General features: G+C 40.0%; 1 protein-coding gene across 1 annotated transcript; it reads left to right on the plus strand.

The window, feature by feature from the left end:
* The first annotated feature begins 1,540 nt into the window (after positions 1–1,540).
* Positions 1,541–22,969, plus strand: LOC137063660 (protein APCDD1-like). Its single transcript, XM_067434922.1, has 5 exons — positions 1,541–1,843; positions 2,691–2,838; positions 5,806–6,316; positions 18,739–19,048; positions 21,840–22,969. The coding sequence occupies exons 1-5, from the start codon at positions 1,804–1,806 to the stop codon at positions 22,253–22,255; spliced, it is 1,425 nt and encodes a 474-aa protein (XP_067291023.1). The 5' UTR covers positions 1,541–1,803; the 3' UTR covers positions 22,256–22,969.
* Positions 22,970–23,635: the final 666 nt, after the last annotated feature.

Below are 23,635 nucleotides of genomic sequence, written 5' to 3' on the forward strand. Positions count from 1 at the left end.
CTAACGTTTTTTTAAATGTTACTTTTGTTTAAAAACGTTCACAGAACATTCCAAAAAGTAACATTCCAATAAGGTTTGTGGGATGAAAAAGTGTATCGTCCCGGAATAATTGTAAAACGTTAGGAATATTAGCAAAACATGCGCTTTTTTAATTGATATTTCAGTGGAAGCGTATATTCGTGCATTTTGATACTCAAAAGTACTTCAGAGAATAACGTTAGATTAGCATATGATCATAACAGCATATTGCATGATATTCAAAAGTGAACCCAGACTTTAATGATTGGCCTAAGTGTGTGTTCACTGCTTTGAAGTGTTCAGTGATGTTCTGACTAAATGTGAGTCGCCTAATTGTTTCAAAAGATGCATGTCGTTAAAATGAAATACAAGAGAAGAGTAAAAAATTCATAAGATCTGAAACAGCTCACAGTCAGAACAAGATATTATATCATAATGTGAAAGTAATCACACAGACTGCTCTTATTATTTACCTGAGAGCCTTTATATGACACACACACACACACACACACACACACACACACACACACACACACACACACACACACACAGTGACTCATAAGATCATGGTGATTGAATCCGAGTCCTGCTGCGGTCCGATCCATCAGAGATCGCGCCCACTATGCGCACCCACGACTGCGCTCAGCGGGGGAGAGAGCGCGCGAGTTCGGTTCATTTGAGCGAATCGGTTCATTCGTGCGATTCATTTCACAGAGCGGTCACTGAATCTCTTGGATTTGTCATTACAATTTTATTTTAGTAATGTTGCTGCTTTTAACTACGTTTTTCGATTAAGATTATATTAGATGTGTTCCAACAGTATGCTTAAACAAAATTAACAATTTACCCAGTATCTAATTAAATTAATACATAATACTTCTTATTTATAGTCATGTTAATTATATATATATATATATATAATAAATCGTATAGTTTTACTGCTAACAAAGTAATAACGTTCTAATAATGTTTTCAAAATGATTCGATGGAATGTTGCCTTAATGTTTCAAAACTTTCAACAGTTTTTAAAAACTGGATGTTCAAAAATAACGGCTTTTATGAACGAGGTCGTTAGCAAAACATTTGTAGTATAAAATAACAGAGTGTAGTAAATACTATAATAAACTAAAATTTACTGAAGTATTTTTACTATAGTAGCCTATGGTTCAAAAACACTATAGTTTTTACTATATAGTATTTTTTTCATGTGGAATTTGTAAAACATATGCTAGCTGGATTAGCAAACATCTAATTTAGATGTTTCTTAAGTCAGACATATTTATTTGATTCTGTCATCCTGCCTGCTCCAATAATTTTTAATTTGATTTACTACTTCGAGAAATCATTGTTTACTATATGAAGCTTGTTCCCGCCTCAAAATAAAGGAAATTAAGCATTTTTTTTTATAAGAATTGCGTACAGTCCGTACAGTCATAAGTACACTGAAGTCAGCTGCGGATACACTTTGAGAATCGTTTTGACCGAATCATTCAAAAGAATCGGCTCAAACGAACGACTCGCCCATGAATCAGGCTTCACTAGAGCGCGAGCGACAGAGATTCTCCTCAGATCGGAGTCAGATATGAAAGGTGTCGCTCTAACGATCATGCTCTCGCAGTTTATTCTCTTTTTGGACTCTAAAGGCTAATTCTGAGGATGTAACGACAAGAAAACCGCATTAAAGAGGGGAGGCGAAACTTTAACGCGTTTAACATTCTCATCTTCATCACGAGACTCGTCAGTTAAACGAAACTTTCGGTGTTTTTTGTCTGATGTTTTATTAAGATGTTGTCTTTATATTATCTTGTCGTTCTGCTGTCCTCCGGTGAGTACATTTGTGCTTTTCATTTCTCAAAACGTTATTGAAGGTTAAATATTATAGACAGGTGCAAGTCCAGATAATGACTGAATCAAATAAATGTCTGATTCGAAGATTTTTTTAATGCTAACCCAACTAACACATTGTTTTACAAATCCCACATGAAAAATACTATAGAATATTATGGTAAAACAATACAAGGGTTTATAACCATAAACTATAGGAAATTATTGTAGTATGTTATAGTATTTACTACACTTTGTACTACAGCATACTGTAGAATTAACTATAGGCCTAGTCAATTGTTAAACTACAGTAAATACTGATACAATTTACGGTATGGCTCAAAAACACTTACTAGAGTAATTTTACTTTGATAAACTATAGTATTTTTTTTTTATGTGGGATGCTTTGCTAAGGTCCCAATTCAGTTAAAAAGCCGTTATTTTAGAATGTTCTCTCAACGTTCAATTTTTAAAAACCGTTGCAACCGTTTTTTAACCGTTGAAAATGTTTTCAAGGGAAAATTCCATTTAATAATTTTGAAAACATTATTAGAACGTTAGAGAATATTCAAAAGTAACAAGGATATATATAATATATATATATATATATATATATATATTCTTTCTTTAAAAAACAACAACAGTATAGCGTAAAAAAATAAAATAAATAAATATATATATATATATATATATATATATATATATATATATATATATATATATATATATATATATATATATATAATTTTTGTGTTGTTTTAATGTCCACTTAAAACGTTTAAGGAAAAAAACAAACATTCCATGATTTTGTTCATAACTTTGACAAGTGTGTGTATGTGTGCTTACAGTGAGTGTGTGTGTGCTGATGGTCGGTGCTGGTCCGGTTCTGCTGGACAAGGGCTCCACCTGTCACTCCGCACTCAAACAGCTTCACTCTGGACATCAGGTGACCGTCCACATCCCACCCAACATCTCAGGACACTGGGTGTCCAACAGGTGAGCGAGCAGCTGAACACCTGGGCTGTGTCCAAAAACGCCTTCTATGCCCCTAAATAGGGCACTATTTGAGGGGACAGCCATTTGTAGTGGTGTCTGAAACCGTAGTGGACGTTATTGAGTGCACTCATTCAATCCCATAATGCACTGCAATAACAGGCGTACAACTGATGTATGCTCAACGGCTCGAGAATACCCATAATGCACTGTAATAACAGGCGTACAACTGATGTACGCTCAACAGCTCAAGAATACCCATAATGCACTGTGAGGGTCTCGCCAGAAGCGGCAGTTTTTTTTTCCGATATGACCCTAAACATTTATATACATTTTATATAAGTATAATATAGTTTATATTTGTATCATTTTTCTCGTTTCATTCTCATCTATATGTTTATGCTGTGACTTGGATGACAGAAGTACTTTTATTACCTATTTACTGCAAAATTCTTCAACTAAACCATTTGCATGCATAGGAAATATTACAGTTTTATGAAGAGAGAGAGAGAAAAAAAGCTCTTTAATGATTAACAAAATTAAATATGTTGTTTCTAGGTGTTAGAGGCAGAAGTAGGTTAGAGAAAAACCTGAAGGAAATATAGTTTTGGAAAAAGGCTCCATAGAGATTTTTCTGGATGTTTCTCTTAAAACAGATTGTGTGTATGTGTATATATATATATATATAATTTTTTTTTGTATATATATATATATATATATATATATATATATATATATATATATATATATATATATATATATATATATATATATATATATATATATTTATTTATTTATTTATTTATTTATATTTAAATTCTATAAAATACATGAAATCCGTATTTTTTGTTGTTTTTGAGGTCTTGTTTCGGCAAAAGTGCCATATACATCTGCAAAAATGCAACATAAGTTACCACTAAAAGAAAAGACTTGATTGTAATCACATATTTTTATTTATTTAAAAAATCCAAATGTATGAAAAAAATTAGCCTTAGAATAAGAAATAATTTTTTTAAAAAGTAGATAAAACAACCAAAATCAGAAGTGAATAGTGAACACACACCTGTGTGCATGCGTGCGTGAGTGTATGTGTGCATGCGAACACGTGTGTGTGTGTGTGTGTGTGTGTGTGTGTGTGTGTGTGTGTGTGTGTGTGTGTGTGTGTGTGTGTGTGTGATGTTCGTTCCACGTTACATTTTTACTCTAGTATCAGGTCTTCATTTATATATAGAGAGAGAGATATTATTAATAACAAACACATTTGTTTTGGCTCCATATTCACTTTTTTTTTTTTTACACAACAATTACATCAACCGAATCATAATATATCGGTCACAATATCGGTATCGGCCGATAAGAACATTTGTCCGATATATGACTGCAGATAAATAATGTATTATTTTCTTCAGCTGAGGCACCTATGATGTGCACTGATCGCCATTATGGTTTTGAAGAGCATGAAATATGATTGGAATCACTTAAAAAAAAGGAAAATATGGTTCAGTGCGACATGTGCAGCACACATCTGTGATGCAGGCTTCATCAAATTATAATTGTGTGCTCGGGATGTGGCTTTTAATAGTAAAACTTTTGTTTTTTTGTAATCAGGCTTTCAAAACTTATGTAAAAATGTGGATTTAGATTAATCAGCCAATATATATTGGTTATTGGCTTTCAAATATAAAGAATTATCACATCGGACAAAAATGTCACATCGTTGCATCCCTAGTTTTTCCAGAGGGGATTTTCTGGATTTCTCTTTTTTTATCAAACACAGTCAACAGCCACAAAAAAAAAGACACTTTCACCATGTTTATGGGAGTAAAATGTTCTATAAATCAGACGAATAATATATGAACAAATCTTTAGTATAGAGATATGGATAAAACTGTAAAGTTTAGTGAGTGTGTAAAGCTGCTGAAGTGTGACACTATAGGGCTGTTACCAGTCAAATTAAATAATCTACACTGAAAAATTACAACTGCATTAAATAATGTTATGAGATTTGTATTTTTTAATAAACAAATAAGAAATGTAAAAAAACATGAAAGGAAACTGCCAGTAGGTGGCGGCAAGTGCGTCTTAATGAGTGAGTCTTAGAGTCGATTCATTCAAACACTGAATCGTTCAGTAACACACACACACACACACACACACACACACACACACACACTGTTTCTGTGAGACGCGTTACGGTTCTGCTGTTTGGATCTATTTTCGCTGCTGAAACAGAACAAAAGCAGTCAATATTGCATCTAAAATGTAAGTGCCTTAATGTTAATTAATAGTTTATGGAGCGGTCATATGAAATCAGTGTCATTTTCAGTCGTGATGGTGTTCAGGAAAACACACTCTTGGTTGTGTGATGTTGTTTATCTGTCTCATATGTTATAAATATAAAAACTGCACATGTTGAATGTTTAGCTCAGTTTCTCAGTGTCTCGTGTTGTGATTTCTCCTCCAGAGGCTGCGGAGCGTCAACAGCGCCACCTTCAGTTCATTATATATTACACTATTATCCACTATCCATCGCCACTTACACTAAATTAATGCAGAATCATTCGTGCATTTTGGTGATTCGCTAGGTATTTTTGTTATTGGCGTTTTAATCCACTTGTCCGGTCGGGCTAGTAAAGTTCTCTTTCACTTCCCCTTCAAAAAATCCACTTGCAAGTATTAATGTCGAGCCCTGCTTTAAAGATCGAACCACACGGGCCAGCCTTCGCTCCACACGTGCACCAATGAGCCTTGGCCGCCCATGACCCTGCCGCCTGGTGTTTTTTTGGGTGAACGATCCCTTTAAATGTGCATTTTGGATGTTTTTATTCCACTAGTCTCATGTTATGAAAGGAATAGACTAGTGAATGAGTTTGTAGTGTCTATGATTATGTAATGAAAATCCATGTACTGTTCTCAGATTGGTAACACACCTTTTAAATACCATGTGTGATGTTATCGTTCTGATTCCAGCTGCGAGGTGCGACCCGGGCCAGAATTCATCATCCGCTCCTATCGCTTCTACCCGAACCACACCTTCCAGGCACTGCAGTTCTACTACCAGGATAACCACTGCAGTCAGCCCAGCTACAGCCTCCGCATCCTGGGCATTGTTCGACCGCAGCGGGCCTCCTGGGTGGTGCGGGGGGGCACGGTGTCCGAATTCCAGCTGAGCAGGGTCCAGTTGTTTTGCCACGGGCCAGATGCGGCGGCAAAACTCCAACGGAGCCTGGAATCCGGCTGCGATTTGGGTGAGCTGCGGCCAGGCCTGGTGTATGAGCTGTGGGCGGAGGGTCGTGACTGCACCCGCGGCTTCGGCTTCAGCATGCAGGAGCTGCAGCTAATGCGGATGGAGGTGCGCGGTCACCATGGCGACCCCGGCAGACAGGCGGAGGAGCTGTTCCTCGGAGACGTTCACACTGAGCGCGCTCAGAGGAGACTTCACCAGCCCTCGGGCTACCAGACCCCCCTTCAGAGCGCCAAGGTCAGAGAACTTGCTCCATATTGATGGACTTCATTTGAATGTGTTTCTAGAGCCACAGCTGAGCGCAGAGCATTAATATTGAGCGAGTGTGAAGAGGCTTCAGCTGTGTCACACCCATTGTCGCAGCGCATAAGCAGAATACAATATAGTGCAGCAGAACAGACACATTCTCAGATGGATTTAGTCTGTGTAATGTTGCTGTTTGAGCTTGAAAAAGCTCTGCAAAGTTCCAGTTTCTCTCTCAGATTGTCTGGCTATCACCAGACCAAGCTCAATTTAAGATTGAACATTGGTTGAAAAAGCTCCTTTTTTTTTCTCTCAGTGAAGAAGAAACTTCTAGTAACTTCTCTCAGTTTCTGTCAGTGTCAGTGTTTCTGAACGCCTCCATCTTGAGTTTTATTTCGGGAACTGACACATCACAACATTACTCATTATAATAATTAATGTGCAGACTAAAGGGGCGGAACCTTGTTAAATTCGTTTAAACTGTTGGTTGTGTTAAGGGGCGGGGCATTTCCCAAACACCAATCACAACACACCACTCCAGCCGACCAATCAGAGCACAGTAGGGATGGCTCAATACCACAATTTTGGCTCCAGTTCTTCTCTCTATCAGTGTCGGTGTTTCTAAACTCCCCCATCTTGAGTTTCCAACATATCACAATAATCCCTCGTTATAATAATTAATGCACAGACTAAAGGGGCGGAGCCTTGTTGAGTTAGTTTAAAGAGGGGGTTCTGTGTTTTTTTTCTAGGCTTGGTTGTGTTTATGGGGCGCAGTATAACATGTCTTTAATACTTCTTTTTTTTTTAAAAACGCCGTATTTTTCTTATATTTGCCCTTTATTCCACACCGCTGTCTCCACTGTCCTTTGAACGGCTCGTCTGCTTCCTGCAGAGCATTGATATTGAGCGAGTGTGAAGAGACGTCAGCTGTGTCACACACATTGAGTGCGTTTACATGCCCGTTCTGAAGCCGATTATGCCTAATAAGCCGACAATGAACATGGTCATGTAACCGCGGTAACCCGTTTTCTTTTATCGGAGTAAGGTCATAAACGGCATGAGCATAATCCGGTTGGAACAGGGCGTTTTTTGCCTCTTACCCTGATTTCGCGCTGCATGTAAACGTTTTAACCTGCTTTCTGTCGGCTTATTGAAGTGCGCATGTGTGATAGGGGACAAAAACGCAAACTTAGAGAAGATTTAAACACATCGAGACAGAGCGAGCTAAAGTTTTACATGAAATAAGGACATAAATCACAAACGCAGACTCTTTTAAGACCCAGAACATTGTAAAGATGTGTTCTCATCTCATGCAGTCGAAGAGGTTCAGTCTAAACGCTGCATTACTGCATGAGGGATAATATGAGCCATAAATCTCCCGCTGACATGCTTTATTAACATCACAACTGACGGAACATTTGGAAAACTCAGAGTCAGATATGGACATTATTATATTTGATGTCACTACCGGTACATGGAAATAACCCGGTTTATTAATAAAGTCATGTAAACACGGTTCACTTGCATTGTCAGTTTACTGGTTTGCATGTCAACGGGGAAAACTGGTTATTTCAATAAACGCACCCATTGTCGCAGCGCATAAGCAGAATACAATATAGTGCAGCAGAACAGACACATTCTCAGATGGATTTAGTCTGTGTAATGTTGCTGTTTGAGCTGGAAAAAGCTCTGCAAAGTTCCAGTTCTTCTCTCTCAGATTGTCTGGCTATCACCAGACCAAGCTCAATTTAAGATTGAACATTGGTTGAAAAAGCTTCAGTTCTTCTCTCTATCAGTGTCAGTGTTTCTGAACGCCTCCATCTTGAGTTTATTTTGGGAACCGACACATCACAAAATTCCTCATGATAACAATTAATGCGCAGACTAAAGGGGCGGCGCCTTGTAAAGTTCGTTTAAACTGTCGGTTGTGTTAAGGGGCGGGGCATTTCCCAAACACCAATCACAACACAATGCTTCAGCCGACCAATCAGAGCACAGTAGGGATGGCTCAATACCACAATTTTGGCTTTGGTACGGTAGCACAATCTAATACCGAAATACTGATATTAAAACAATACCATATGGGTCTGAATTTTGGCGTACTTATGGGTACTCATTCTCGCAGAAAAAGAACAGACGCATTCTCAGATGGATTTAGTCTGTGTAATGTTTGAGATCTGCAAAGCTCCAGTTCTTCTCTCTATCAGTGTCGGTGTTTCTAAACTCCCCCATCTTGAGTTTCCAACACCTCACAATAATCACTCGTTATAATAATTAATGCACAGACTAAAGGGGCGGAGCCTTGTTGAGTTAGTTTAAAGAGGGGGTTCTGTGTTTTTTTTTTTTTTTTCTAGGCTTGGTTGTGTTTATGAGGCGCAGTATAACATGTCTTAAAGGAGCTGTATGTAAAAAAATGAATCATAAAATGGCCCTGATATGTCACTAGACATTAAGAAATCATATTAATTTTCAAATCCAAATCACTGACCACAGTAGTCCGGCCAGGATATTGTCATTATAAAGTTGTTGTTGCAGCCCTCAGCTGATGTTGTGTTTTGGCCTGAAGCTCCGCCCTCCACATATCGACAAATCACGAAGTCAGTAGTTTCAGCATCTGGGTTGCCAGATCTGTCTCCACTGTGCTTTGAACGGCTCGTTTGCTTCCTGCTTCTATGAAGCCCCTCCCTCTGAAAAACGCAATGGTCTTAGATTGGTCAGATGTCCAAATGTAGTTTCCTGTATTTTTATTGGCTGAAGTGCCAAGCACAGGTTAAGGCCACGCCCCTTCCCATTACAGCAGAAGTCACATCTGCGGAGACTAGCGAGGGTTTATGATGTCACCAACCCAGGAAGAAGCTCGTTGTAGTCCAAACCGGCCATTTTTGTAGGCAATAAACTGCCGTAACTATAAAAGACAATCCCTGCGTCCCAATTTGCATACTATCCATCCTAAATAGTATTCGAAAATAGAATTAGTATGTCCCAAATCATAGTATGTTGAAAAGAGTATTACAAAGATTCCCGGATGGTTTACTATTTCCGGTCCGAAATCGAAGTGCGGATCGATGGGCACTCTAACGGCTGATATTACCCACAACCCATTGCGAGTTGGACGAGGATTCGATTAGAACTACCAACGCGGATAAAAATCTTTAAAAAACTACAAACATGACGGATGTGCGAATCAGGCGGTTAAGTAGAAAAGTTTAGATAAAGGCGTTTGAGTGACCAACTATCAATAAACTGCCGTAACTTTAAAAGACAATATCTCCGTTTGCAGTGAACTTTCAGCGCTATAACTTTGCAGAGACGGTTTATGCTCAAGCAGCGACATTACACACTAACTAAAGTTACAAAAGTCAAATCACATGTAAAAACACCTTTAAAATGCTGGGTATGGTAAGGGGCGGGACATTTCCCAAACACCAATCACAACACACCGCTCCAGCTGACCAATCAGAGCACAGTGTGCTTTCAGAAGGCGGAGCTTCATAGAGACAGGAACTGAACAGAGTTACTGACAGACTTGGAAGAGAGGAGCCGCAACAATGGAGAATATGAGGAATCATCAACATTTAAGCAGAAAAACCTGCTTTAGAGACAGAAACACAATCAAGACTGTAAAAGGGCATAATATGGCCTTTTTAATACACGTAATTTACAAGAAATACTAGGCTTATTCAGTCTTTCCACTGCAAAAATGCATGTTTAATGCAACGATTCCTTTGTATTACACTACATTTGCCTAAAGTGTTGTGAAGCCTGTCTTTCCATGCTCATGCAATTTAATGCCATCCCATTGTTAACCCGTGGGGTTTAATATGGAGTCGGCCCACCCTCTCTAACAGCTTAAGCTCCTCTGGGAAGGCTTTCCTCAAGGTTTAGGAGTGTGTTTATGGGGATTTTTGCCCATTCTTCTAGAAGCTCATTTGTGAGGTCAGGCACTGATGTTGGACGAGAAGGCCTGGCTCTCAGTCTCCGCTCTAATTCATCCCAAAGCTGTTCTATCGGGTTGAGCTCAGGACTCTGTGCAGGCCAGTCCAGTTCCTCCACACCAAACTCCTCATCCATGTCTTTATGGAGCGACGCTTTGTGCACTGGAGCGCAGTCATGCTGGGACAGGAAGGGGCCGTCCACAAACTGATCCCACAAAGTCGGGAGCGTGAAATTGTCCAAAATGTCTTGGTGAAGCATTAAGAGTTCCTTTCACTGGAACTAAGCGGCCAAGCCTTGAAAAACAACCTCATTACCATAATCCCCTCTCCACCAAACTTTACACTTGGCACAATGCAGTCAGGCGAGTCCCGTTCTCCTGGCGACCGCCAAACCCAGACTCGTCCATGTGATCGTCAGACTGAAGCGTGATTGGTCGCTCAGAGAACACGTCTCACTGCTCTAGAGTCCAGTGGCGGCTGCTTTACTCCTCTGCATCCCACGCTTTGCATTGCTCTTGGTGATGTAAGGCTTGGATGAGCTGCTCGGCCATGGAAACCCATTCCATGAAGCTCTCTCCGCTGTTCTTGAGCTCATCTGAAGGCCACAGAAGTCTGGAGGTCTGGAGCTGTTGACTCTGCAGAAAGTTGGAGACTTCTGCGCACTGTGACCCTCAGCATGCGCTGACCCCGCTCTGGGATTTAACACTTTGTGGCTGAGTTGCTGTTGTCCCCAATGGCTTCCACTTTGTTATAATCCCACTAACAGTTGAGCGTGGAATATTTAGTAGTGAGGAAATGTCAGGAATGGACTTATTGCACAGGTGTCAGCCTATCACGGCCCCACGCTTGAGTTCACTGAGCTCCTGAGAGCGACCCATTCTTTCACTAATGTGTGTAGAAGTGTCTGCAGGCCGAGAGCTGGAGTTATACACCTGTGGCCATGAAGAGAATGAACACCTGAACTCAGTGATTTAGGGGCGGCTCAATGTATGCAGTGAAAATGATTTCCAACAACCTTATTTCTTCACAGACAGATTGAGAACCACTGATCTAAAAGCTTCTGTAAACATAATTTGTACCCTCACGTGATTTATGAATCATAATGTGAAGTGTGTAAATCAGCAAAAAAATGTCGTTTCTAGTCCGAACATATAAAAATTCTTAAAACAAGAAGTATTTACTAGATAAGTTAATATATAATCTCTCTAAATGAAGAGAGTTTTTGCTTAAAATCTTGCAGAATGTTTGCAGAATCTTGTTTTCTGTTTGAATTAAGATTATTTTTCTCACCCCATTGGCAGATTATTTATCTTATTTTAAGCAAAAACTCTCTTCATTTTGAGTTATTTTTTCCCAAAACAAGACAAAAATACTGAGTAAGAAAAGCATTTTTTGCAGTTCACCCAAAGCTGCGCTTGAGGAGCTCAATCGGAGGCGTCTGTTGTTTTCACCTGAGCAGGTGTGTCCAAACTTGTCATCCTCGCAAACGGCGTGAATGTGTGAATGTGAAAAGCATCAGAACACAGAGACTCTTCAGCGACGGCCCACAAACGCTTTAATAAACGTTCAGTCCGAGTTAAAATAAAGCCCCAGCAAAGCTGAAAAATACATGAAGCTTTTTGACAGAAGAATGATTAATGCATGAAGTGCCATGTTCGCTGAAGTAAAAGTCTGTTTAATACGTAACATTGTGCTTAATTTGGGACGTGACATCGGCTGTGATTAATTCATGCGTGCCGCCGGCTGTCATTGCGTATTCATCCGGAGACTCCGCTGTAATTTCACTTTTGGTATTACGATCCGTACTTCGGCTCTGTCTGATACGAGATGGATGCATTTCCCATCGCTTCCCCGGTGTCGTTTAAATCGTGTGATTTGAGCCGTGTCGGCACATGTCGGCGGTGCTGATCTTCCATCTGCTTCAAAGGGAATTTGGAAATAGTGTTTGCGAAGGGCAGCGGGTTTGGATTGCGGCTCGGCGTGCCTACGGCTTCAGACCTGAGAGATGAGCTTTTTCTGATGGATTCATTTCTTTCATGTGCGTGCGCCCCCCCACCGCCACTCGCCGCAGCTAAAAGGGGCTGGAAACATGTAATGCAATGTTAATGAATTCTGGTTTGGGCTGAATAATTGATGGGCAGGCCGACTCCAGTAAAGCAATGGCAAACCGATCCAAAGTCAAGCGTTCTTGTACATACACACGTCCCGCGCCGGAGCATCCCGCGAGCTTTCTGATTGATTGCGATTAAATCACACCGCTCTGTAATCGGATGACGTGAGCCTCTGAAGGCATTATAATGCTCAATGACAGAATTATGATCCAGATCTGTCCTTGTTCCCCGTCGCCATTGTGCTTTCGACTCTTGAACATCCCTAAAGGCTTTCTGGCGGATTTCATTTCATGCATTTTCATGCATTGATCTTTGACATCCATTTTCTGCTGCTCTCTACACATTCTCCTCAGTGCAGAACATTACTGATCTGTTCTCGCTTCACTGCAAGACAAAATACATCAGCACCACACTACTGGTCACAGAGTTTTAGATATTTTTTTGACGGATAGATGCACTTTTATGATGGGTGGATGCACTTTTATGATTGATGGATGCACTTTTATGATGGATGGATGCACTTTTATGACGGATAGATGCACTTTTATGATGGATGGATGCACTTTTATGATGGATGGATGCACTTTTATGACGGATAGATGCACTTTTATGATGGATTGATGCACTTTTTATGATGGATGGATGCACTTTTATGATGGATGGATGCACTTTTATGATGGATAATGCACTTCTATGATGGATGGATGCACTTTTATGACGGATAGATGCACTTTTATGATGGGTGGATGCACTTTTATGATGGATGGATGCAATTTTATGACGGATAGATGCACTTTTATGATGGATTGATGCACTTTTTATGATGGATGGATGCACTTTTATGATGGGTGGATGCACTTTTATGATTGATGGATGCACTTTTATGATGGATGGATGCACTTTTATGACGGATAGATGCACTTTTATGATGGATGGATGCACTTTTATGATGGATGGATGCACTTTTATGACGGATAGATGCACTTTTATGATGGATTGATGCACTTTTTATGATGGATGGATGCACTTTTATGATGGATGGATGCACTTTTATGATGGATAATGCACTTCTATGATGGATGGATGCACTTTTATGACGGATAGATGCACTTTTATGATGGGTGGATGCACTTTTATGATGGATGGATGCACTTTTATGACGGATAGATGCACTTTTATGATTGATGGATGCACTTTTATGATGGATGGATGCACTTTTATGACGGATAGATGCACTTTTATGATGGGGGATGCACTTTTATGATGGGTGGATGCACTTTTTATGATGGATGGATGCACTTTTATGATGGATGGATGCACTTTTATGATGGATGGATGCACTTTTATGACGGATAGATGCACTTTTATGATGGGTGGATGCACTTTTATGATGGATAGATGCACTTTTATGATGGATGGATGCACTTTTTATGATGGATGGATGCACTTTTATGATGGATGGATGCACTTTTATGATGGATAATGCACTTCTATGATGGATGGATGCACTTTTATGACGGATAGATGCACTTTTATGATGGGTGGATGCACTTTTATGACGGATAGATGCACTTTTATGATGGGTGGATGCACTTTTATGATGGATGGATGCACTTTTATGATGGGTGGATGCACTTTTATGACGGATAGATGCACTTTTATGATGGATGGATGGATGCACTTTTATGACGGATAGATGCACTTTTATGATGGATGGATGCACTTTTATGATGGATGGATGCACTTTTATGATGGATGGATGCACTTTTATGATGGGTGGATGCACTTTTATGATGGGTGGATGCACTTTTATGATGGATAATGCACTTTTATGATGGGTGGATGCACTTTTATGATGGGTGGATGCACTTTTATGATGGATAATGCACTTTTATGATGGGTGGATGCACTTTTATGATGGGTGGATGCACTTTTATGATCGATAATGCACTTTTATGATCGATAATGCACTTTTATGATGGGTGGATGCACTTTTATGATGGATAATGCACTTTTATGATGGGTGGATGCACTTTTATGATGGATAATGCACTTTTATGATGGATAATGCACTTTTATAATGGATAATGCACTTTTATGATGGGTGGATGCACTTTTATGATGGGTGGATGCACTTTTATGATGGATAATGCACTTTTATGATGGGTGGATGCACTTTTATGATGGATAATGCACTTTTATGATGGGTGGATGCACTTTTATGATGGATAATGCACTTTTATGATGGGTGGATGCACTTTTATGATGGGTGGATGCACTTTTATGATGGATAATGCACTTTTATGATGGGTGGATGCACTTATGATGGATAATGCACTTTTATGATGGGTGGATGCACTTTTATGATGGGTGGATGCACTTTTATGATGGATGGATGCACTTTTATGATGGGTGGATGCACTTTTATGACGGATAGATGCACTTTTATGATGGATGGATGGATGCACTTTTATGACGGATAGATGCACTTTTATGATGGATGGATGCACTTTTATGATGGATGGATGCACTTTTATGATGGATGGATGCACTTTTATGATGGGTGGATGCACTTTTATGATGGGTGGATGCACTTTTATGATGGATAATGCACTTTTATGATGGGTGGATGCACTTTTATGATGGGTGGATGCACTTTTATGATGGATAATGCACTTTTATGATGGGTGGATGCACTTTTATGATGGGTGGATGCACTTTTATGATCGATAATGCACTTTTATGATCGATAATGCACTTTTATGATGGGTGGATGCACTTTTATGATGGATAATGCACTTTTATGATGGGTGGATGCACTTTTATGATGGATAATGCACTTTTATGATGGATAATGCACTTTTATAATGGATAATGCACTTTTATGATGGGTGGATGCACTTTTATGATGGGTGGATGCACTTTTATGATGGATAATGCACTTTTATGATGGGTGGATGCACTTTTATGATGGATAATGCACTTTTATGATGGGTGGATGCACTTTTATGATGGATAATGCACTTTTATGATGGGTGGATGCACTTATGATGGGTGGATGCACTTTTATGATGGATAATGCACTTTTATGATGGGTGGATGCACTTATGATGGATAATGCACTTTTATGATGGGTGGATGCACTTTTATGATGGGTGGATGCACTTTTATGATGGGTGGATGCACTTTTATGATGGATAATGCACTTTTATGATGGGTGGATGCACTTTTATGATGGGTGGATGCACTTTTATGATGGATAATGCACTTTTATGATGGATAATGCACTTTTATGATGGGTGGATGCACTTTTATGATGGATAGATGCATGTTTATGATGGACGGATGCACTTTTATGATGGGTGGATGTACTTTTATGATGGATAATGCACTTTTATGATGGGTGGATGCATTGTAAAGACCGATTGCAGTGCATTAGCAACGCCACGGTCATGTGTTAGATTCCCAGTGAGTGCATGAACTGGTAACACGTGAAGCTTAAATATAAACCAAGTCACTTTGGATGATAGTGTCTGACAAATGCATGCATGTAAAAATATCAAAAACTTATAAAAAATGTATCATTGTTTTGTGTTGGGCGAGTGCCGATCTGGAGCAGATGATGGATGGATGCACTTTTATGATGGATAATGCACTTCTATGATGGATGGATGCACTTTTATGACGGATAGATGCACTTTTATGATGGGTGGATGCACTTTTATGACGGATAGATGCACTTTTATGATGGATGGATGCACTTTTATGATGGGTGGATGCACTTTTATGACGGATAGATGCACTTTTATGATGGATGGATGGATGCACTTTTATGATGGGTGGATGCACTTTTATGATGGATGGATGCACTTTTATGATGGGTGGATGCACTTTTATGACGGATAGATGCACTTTTATGATGGATGGATGCACTTTTATGATGGATGGATGCACTTTTATGATGGGTGGATGCACTTTTATGATGGATGGATGCACTTTTATGATTGGTGGATGCACTTTTATGATGGATGGATGCACTTTTATGATGGATGGATGCACTTTTATGATGGGTGGATGCACTTTTATGACGGATAGATGCACTTTTATGATGGATGGATGCACTTTTATGATGGATGGATGCACTTTTATGATGGATAATGCACTTTTATGATGGGTGGATGCACTTTTATGATGGATAATGCACTTTTATGATGGGTGGATGCACTTTTATGATGGATAATGCACTTTTATGATGGGTGGATGCACTTTTATGATGGATAATGCACTTTTATGATGGGTGGATGCACTTTTATGATGGGTGGATGCACTTTTATGATGGGTGGATGCACTTTTATGATGGATAATGCACTTTTATGATGGGTGGATGCACTTTTATGATGGATAATGCACTTTTATGATGGGTGGATGCACTTTTATGATGGGTGGATGCACTTTTATGATGGGTGGATGCACTTTTATGATGGATGGATGCACTTTTATGATGGATGGATGCACTTTTATGATGGGTGGATGCACTTTTATGATGGGTGGATGCACTTTTATGATGGATGGATGCACTTTTATGATTGGTGGATGCACTTTTATGATGGATGGATGCACTTTTATGATGGATGGATGCACTTTTATGATGGGTGGATGCACTTTTATGACGGATAGATGCACTTTTATGATGGATGGATGCACTTTTATGATGGATGGATGCACTTTTATGATGGGTGGATGCACTTTTATGATGGGTGGATGCACTTTTATGATGGGTGGATGCACTTTTATGATGGATAATGCACTTTTATGATGGGTGGATGCACTTTTATGATGGGTGGATGCACTTTTATGATCGATAATGCACTTTTATGATGGGTGGATGCACTTTTATGATGGATAATGCACTTTTATGATGGGTGGATGCACTTTTATGATGGATAATGCACTTTTATGATGGATAATGCACTTTTATGATGGGTGGATGCACTTTTATGATGGATAATGCACTTTTATGATGGGTGGATGCACTTTTATGATGGATAATGCACTTTTATGATGGATAGATGCACTTTTATGATGGGTGGATGCACTTTTATGATGGATAATGCACTTTTATGATGGGTGGATGCACTCAAGGAGCCGGTTTATTACAACACAATCATGCTCAATCCGTCACGAGACGCCATCGTGCTCGAGTGTCTCAAACTGAGGACAATATTTAACAATAGGCAAACGAGCAGAAATCAAGGATATTAAATGAGGCTTGGATTTGATTGGATGATGAAAAGTGTCTCTATGATGATGTCAGCATGTTCCATCAGTTATGCATTAACACATTCATGAGCAACACTTTTGCTATTTATTAATTTATTAAAAATATTTTTTAGTTTAATTTTAGTAATTCTGCTGTGTGACTGACATTTTTCATTAATATTACAAATGTTTTTATTTCAGTTTCATTTTAATTGAAGTTAGATTTACATTTTTATTAGTTTTTTTAATAGTTTTCATTAATATTACGACTGTCTGTAGTTTCATTTTAATATGATTTAGTTTTAGTAATTCTGCCGTAGGATTTTGACATTTATTTTTCAGTATTATTACATTTTTATTAATTTTAGTTAATTTTACATTTTTATTAATTTTAGTTAATTTTACATTTTTATTAATTTTAGTTAATTTTACATTTTTATTAATTTTAGTTAATTTTGCATTTTTTATTTTAGTTAATTTGCATTTTTATTAATTGTAATTTTTTAAAAATATATATTTTGTTATTTTATATTAATTTTAGTTAATTTTACATTTTTATAAATTTTGGGGTAATTTAGCATTTTTTTATTTTAGTTAATTTGCATTTTTATTAATTGTAATTTAAAAAAAAAAATTTGGTTAATCTTACATTATTAATTTTAGTTAATTTTACATTTTTATAAATGTTTGGGTAATTTAGCATTTTTTAATTTCAGTTAATTTTACATTTTTATTAATTTTAGTTAATTTTACATTTTTATAAATTTTAGTTAATTTTACATTTTGATTAATTTTACATTTTTTAAGTTTTCGTTAATATTACAAATGTTTTTATTTCCCAGTTTTATTTTAATTTGAGTTAATTTTATATCTTTATTAGTTTTCGTCAATATTACGAATGTTTCATTTTAATTTGAGTTAGTTTTGCTGTAGTATTTTGACATGTTTTTTTAAATGTCTATATAGATTTTATTTCAGTTTTTAGTACATACACTAAATGAAAATAATAAATGTTAATGTATATATCTGAAGTAATGAAAGCGCTCCAGTATTGCTGATGATGAATGGTTGAGCGTGTCATGTGACCTGCTCTTCCCGCTCTTCCCCTCAGGCCTGTGCGATCTGTCAGAGCGTCGCGTCGGCCGATCTTCTTCACCCTCCGGTGTTGCTGAGCCAGATTGACCGTCCGGTGCGTCTCCATGGAGACTGGGTGAGCGTGCGGTGTGAAGCGCGGCCGGGCGTGCTCTTCCTCACCCGTCGGCTGGCCTTCCACGAGGAAAGCCTGACCTGGACCGGACATTACGAACACTTTTCTGACCCGCTGTGCCGCCATCCCACCTTCAGCATCACCGCCAGCGGACGCTACAGCCGCGGAGAACCGTCAGCCGCCGTCATGGGCGCCGTCGACTTCACCTTCACCGGTACGGCAAACGCCACACTTATATAACAGGACTGGACATTAACGCTTGTTGAACAGTACATGGATTTTCATTATATAATCATAGACACTACAAACTCATTCACTAGTCTATTCCTTTCATAACATGAGACTAGCGAAATAAAAACATCCAAAATACACATTTAACGGGATCGATCACCCAAAAAAACACCAGGCGACAGGGTCATGGGTGGCCAAGGCTCATTGGTGCACGTGTGGAGCGAAGGCTGGCCCGTGTGGTTCGATCTTTAAAGCAGGGCTCGACATTAATGCCTGTCCATGAACATGCTTAATGTCGAGTCCCGTTATATAATTTCATAACAGAACGTTCTTTCAAAGTTATGTTCTTTAAAGGTGCAGTGTGTAAGTTTTAGCGGCATCTAGTGGTGAGGTTGTGAATTGCACCTGTCCACCCCTCCCTTTCGGAGCTACGGTGGCCCACACTGGACAAATATGTTGTCTGAGACCGCAGAGCGTAGCTAGTGCTCTGTATAGAAGTTTGTCCCTTTAGGGCCACCGTAGAAACATGGTGTTATGTGTATTATATCGCATATATGTCAGTAGATCCTCATAAATACTACACACTGCACCTTTAAATGATAAAAATATAAAATTCTGTAAGTTTTCTGGACCCCGAATTTTTTAATATTATTAGGGCTTCGGGTCATTTTGACCCGCGGGGGAAAGATGAGGGTTAACATTTGTATAACCAAACAAACATAACCGTTTAAAAGACATTTAGGAATAACATTTGGTTAATATTAACATAAATTAATAAATACCGTATTGCTTGTTGTTGGGTAATATTAGTTAACACATGTTAGTACATTAAATGTAATGTTTAAATATGCAAATGCATATCTAATTAAATATGCGCTCATTAGCATACACTCCCGGAGCAGACATCTGAACACCGGATGAAGCCGGTTCAATTCTTTTGATTTTTTTGACATGTAAAGGTTTTTCCAGAGGGGATTCTCTCTTCATCACTGCATCAGGAAATACTGTCAACAGATTCTCATCATATTCTATAAATCAGCTGAATGATATATGAGCAAACCTTCAGAACACCGATATGAGGAAGACCGTAACGTTTGGTGTGTGTGTGTGTGTGTGTGTGTGTGTGTGTGTGTGAAGATTTCTGACTCAAACCCAGACACTATAAAATAATGCCCTTGATGGAGCTAAAGCTGACCTGAAGGCTGACCGGTGGTGCATGATCAACACTAGCGCTGGTATAAAATATAGATCTCTTGATTTTAATCAGTTCTCATGAAGAGAACCGATGTTGATTTTACATCTCAAGGATCGATTCGTTTATCCCTGGATAACTCTCGGTTCACTATACACTGTTGTTGTTCACATTATATGCAGATACACGCCGATTGCTCACACACACACACACACACACACACACACACACACACACACACACACACACACACACACACACACACACACACACACACACACAATCACTCATACACAAGCTCTCTCTCTCTCTCTCTCTCTCTCTCTCTCTCTCACACACACACACACAATATCACTCATACACACACACACACACTATCTATCATACACAATCACTACCTACCCAACACACACACACACTGCCCCTAAACCTACCCATCACACACACACACTGCCCCTAAACCTACCCAACACACACACACACACTGTCCCTAAACCTACCCAACACACACACACACACACACACACACACACAAACTGCCCCTAAACCTACCCATCACACACACACACACACTGCCCCTAAGCCTACCCATCACACACACACACGCACTGCCCCTAAACCTTCCCATCACACACACACAAACACTGCCCCTAAACCTACCCAACACACACACACACACACACACACACACACACACACACACACACACTGTCCCTAAACCTACCCAACACACACACACACAAACTGCCCCTAAACCTACCCAACACACACACACACACACACTGCCCCTAAACCTACCCATCACACACACACACTGCCCCTAAACCTACCCATCACACACACACACACACACACACTGCCCCTAAACCAACCCATCACACACACACACACTGTCCCTAAGCCTACCCATCACACACACACACACACACACACACTGCCCCTAAGCCTACCCATCACACACACACACACACACACACACACTGCCCCTAAACCTACCCATCACACACACACACACACACACTGTCCCTAAACCTACCCAACACAGGAAGCATTCTGCATTTTTACTTTCTCAAAAAAACTCCTCCTGTGTGATTTGTTTTCCTCATGGGGACCAAAAAATGTCCCCACATGGATAAGGATTTCAGATATTGCCATCTTTGTGGGGACATTTTGTCCCCATAACGTAGGGATTACCAGCCCACACACTCAATCACTCACTCTCTCTCTCACACACACGTTGTTGTTGTTGTTCACATTATATGTACTTACGCACCGCTTGCCAACAACACACACATTTGCTGCAGTTTTTCTTTCCGCCTGCGGTTTCCACTCATGGCTGGGAGTGTGTTCGCTTCATTTCACTGCGGAGACGTTTGTATACAAGTCTCAGGTCGAGCTGGATTTGCAGACATATTGAGATTAAATCTCTCGCAATTGAGAGAAAACAAGTCATAATTCTGATAAATAAAGTCAGAATTGTGAGATTAAAACAAAAAGTCCATAATTCCACAATTAGTTGACCTCAGACGACAGTATGAGGCCATTCCTGACACCTGTAATGTTGATGTGACTCCTCCTCCAGTGACCCGCATGACGGTGAGGCCGATGGACGCCGCCACCACATCTCTCCTGAATGTGTTCAGAGGGTCTGAATGTGGCTCCGAGGGCTCGTGGCATCAGGGCGAGGAGCAGGACGTGACCCCGACCTCCGGCTGTGCTGCGCTGGGCATCCGGCTCCCTCACACCGAGTACGAGCTCTTCAGCACGGGCCAGGACTCCTCAGGACACAGCCTGCTTTATAACGGCCAGAGACCCACCGACGGCTCCAGTCCGGATCGGCCCGATCGCCGGCCCACGTCTTACCAGCCTCCGCTGATGCGCTGCCACAGCCCGGCTCGAGAAGGAGACCAGAACTTCAGGCGGAGCCGAGCCAGCTCCAACATCATACAGCACACTGTCCTCATACTCACATTACTGCCTGTGCTGAGCTTCTGCTAGTGTGTTTTAAAGGGTTCGTTCAGCCAAAAATGAAACTTCTGTCATTAACTCCTCTCCCTAATGTCGCTCCACACCCGTAATGCTGCGTTCACACCGCACGCGAACAACGCAAATAAATCACGCTATTCGCGCGAAGTTGGACGCGTGAACAATTTGAATCCATTCGCTTCATTCGCGTGTGACATTCACTACACAACAGACGTGAATTCGCGTCATGGGAGGGGCTTCTGCCAGGCAGCGGCAGTCGGCAGAAGGACGAGCCGAGTTAAGGCTGCTCTCACCGGGGTTGATGAGCGCTGAGCTCCGGTGATCGCCCGGGTCTCACACCTCCGAAAACACCAGATCAAATTTTCAAAAAGGAGCTCTCTTAATAAATAAACCACATATTTGAGCTTTAAACAACTACATTCTCGCCTGAAAAACTTTTAAAACTACATTTTGTGACACAATACAGTAGTATTTTTAAATTACTCTGGCCTCGGGGTTTCCCATCCGTCACTTCACCACGTGACAGCAGTAAGCAGGCTCCTCATTGGTTAACGCGGCGCGAATATCCGCCAAAGTTCAGATTTTTCAACTTGCGCGAATCCCGCGTTAAAAACGCTCAATTCGCGTGATCATTGCCACGTCATTCGCACGAATCGCGCCGCCGAATGCCTATTCACGTCTCTGCATTGACTTAACATGAAAATCACTCCCGCGAATTGCGTCATTCGCGTGCGGTGTGAACGCAGCATAAGACACACTATACTGTCCATCGATTCATGATTCGGATCGCCAATGTCACGTGATTTCAGCAGTTTGGCACACGATCGAATCATGAATCGATTCACTGATTCATAACCGTTTGAATCTTTATCTGAGGATTGAACACAAACGCGGAAGAGAAGCCAATGCTGAATAAAGTCGTAGTTTTTGTTATTTTTGGACCCAAATGTATTTTGGATGCTTCAAGAGACTCTAATTAACCCACTGATGTCTCATATGGACTACTGTGATGATGTTTTTATTCCCTTTCTGGACATGGACAGTATAGTGTGCATACACTTGCATACGCTCTCGGACTAAATATAAAATATCTTAAACTGTGTGTGAAGATGAGCGGAGGTCTTACGGGTGTGGAGCGACATTAGGGGGAGGAGTTAATGACAGACATTTCATTTTTGGCTGAACTAACCCTTTAAACTTATGAGATGAGCCGACTACACACCAAAAACAAGTGATTTGATGCATGCATGCGCACTAGCTCCTGTTCGTTCTGTGCAGTGATCCCATTATTGAGCTCAATTACAGTTAAAGGAACTGTGTGTAAGAAATGTATTTCAATGAATCATAAAATGGCCCTGATATGTCACTAGACATTGAGAAATCATGTTCATT

Source organism: Pseudorasbora parva, chromosome 24, assembly GCF_024679245.1.
Source record: "Pseudorasbora parva isolate DD20220531a chromosome 24, ASM2467924v1, whole genome shotgun sequence".
Taxonomy (NCBI): domain Eukaryota; kingdom Metazoa; phylum Chordata; class Actinopteri; order Cypriniformes; family Gobionidae; genus Pseudorasbora; species Pseudorasbora parva.

Excerpts from the sequence above, each read along its gene's own strand:
- LOC137063660 (XM_067434922.1), top strand. The coding sequence starts at position 1,804 with ATGTTGTCTTTATATTATCTTGTCGTTCTGCTGTCCTCCG. Across the intron at positions 2,839-5,805 it reads GGACACTGGGTGTCCAACAG|CTGCGAGGTGCGACCCGGGC; the intron begins GTGAGCGAGCAG and ends TTCTGATTCCAG. Across the intron at positions 6,317-18,738 it reads CCCCCCTTCAGAGCGCCAAG|GCCTGTGCGATCTGTCAGAG; the intron begins GTCAGAGAACTT and ends TCTTCCCCTCAG.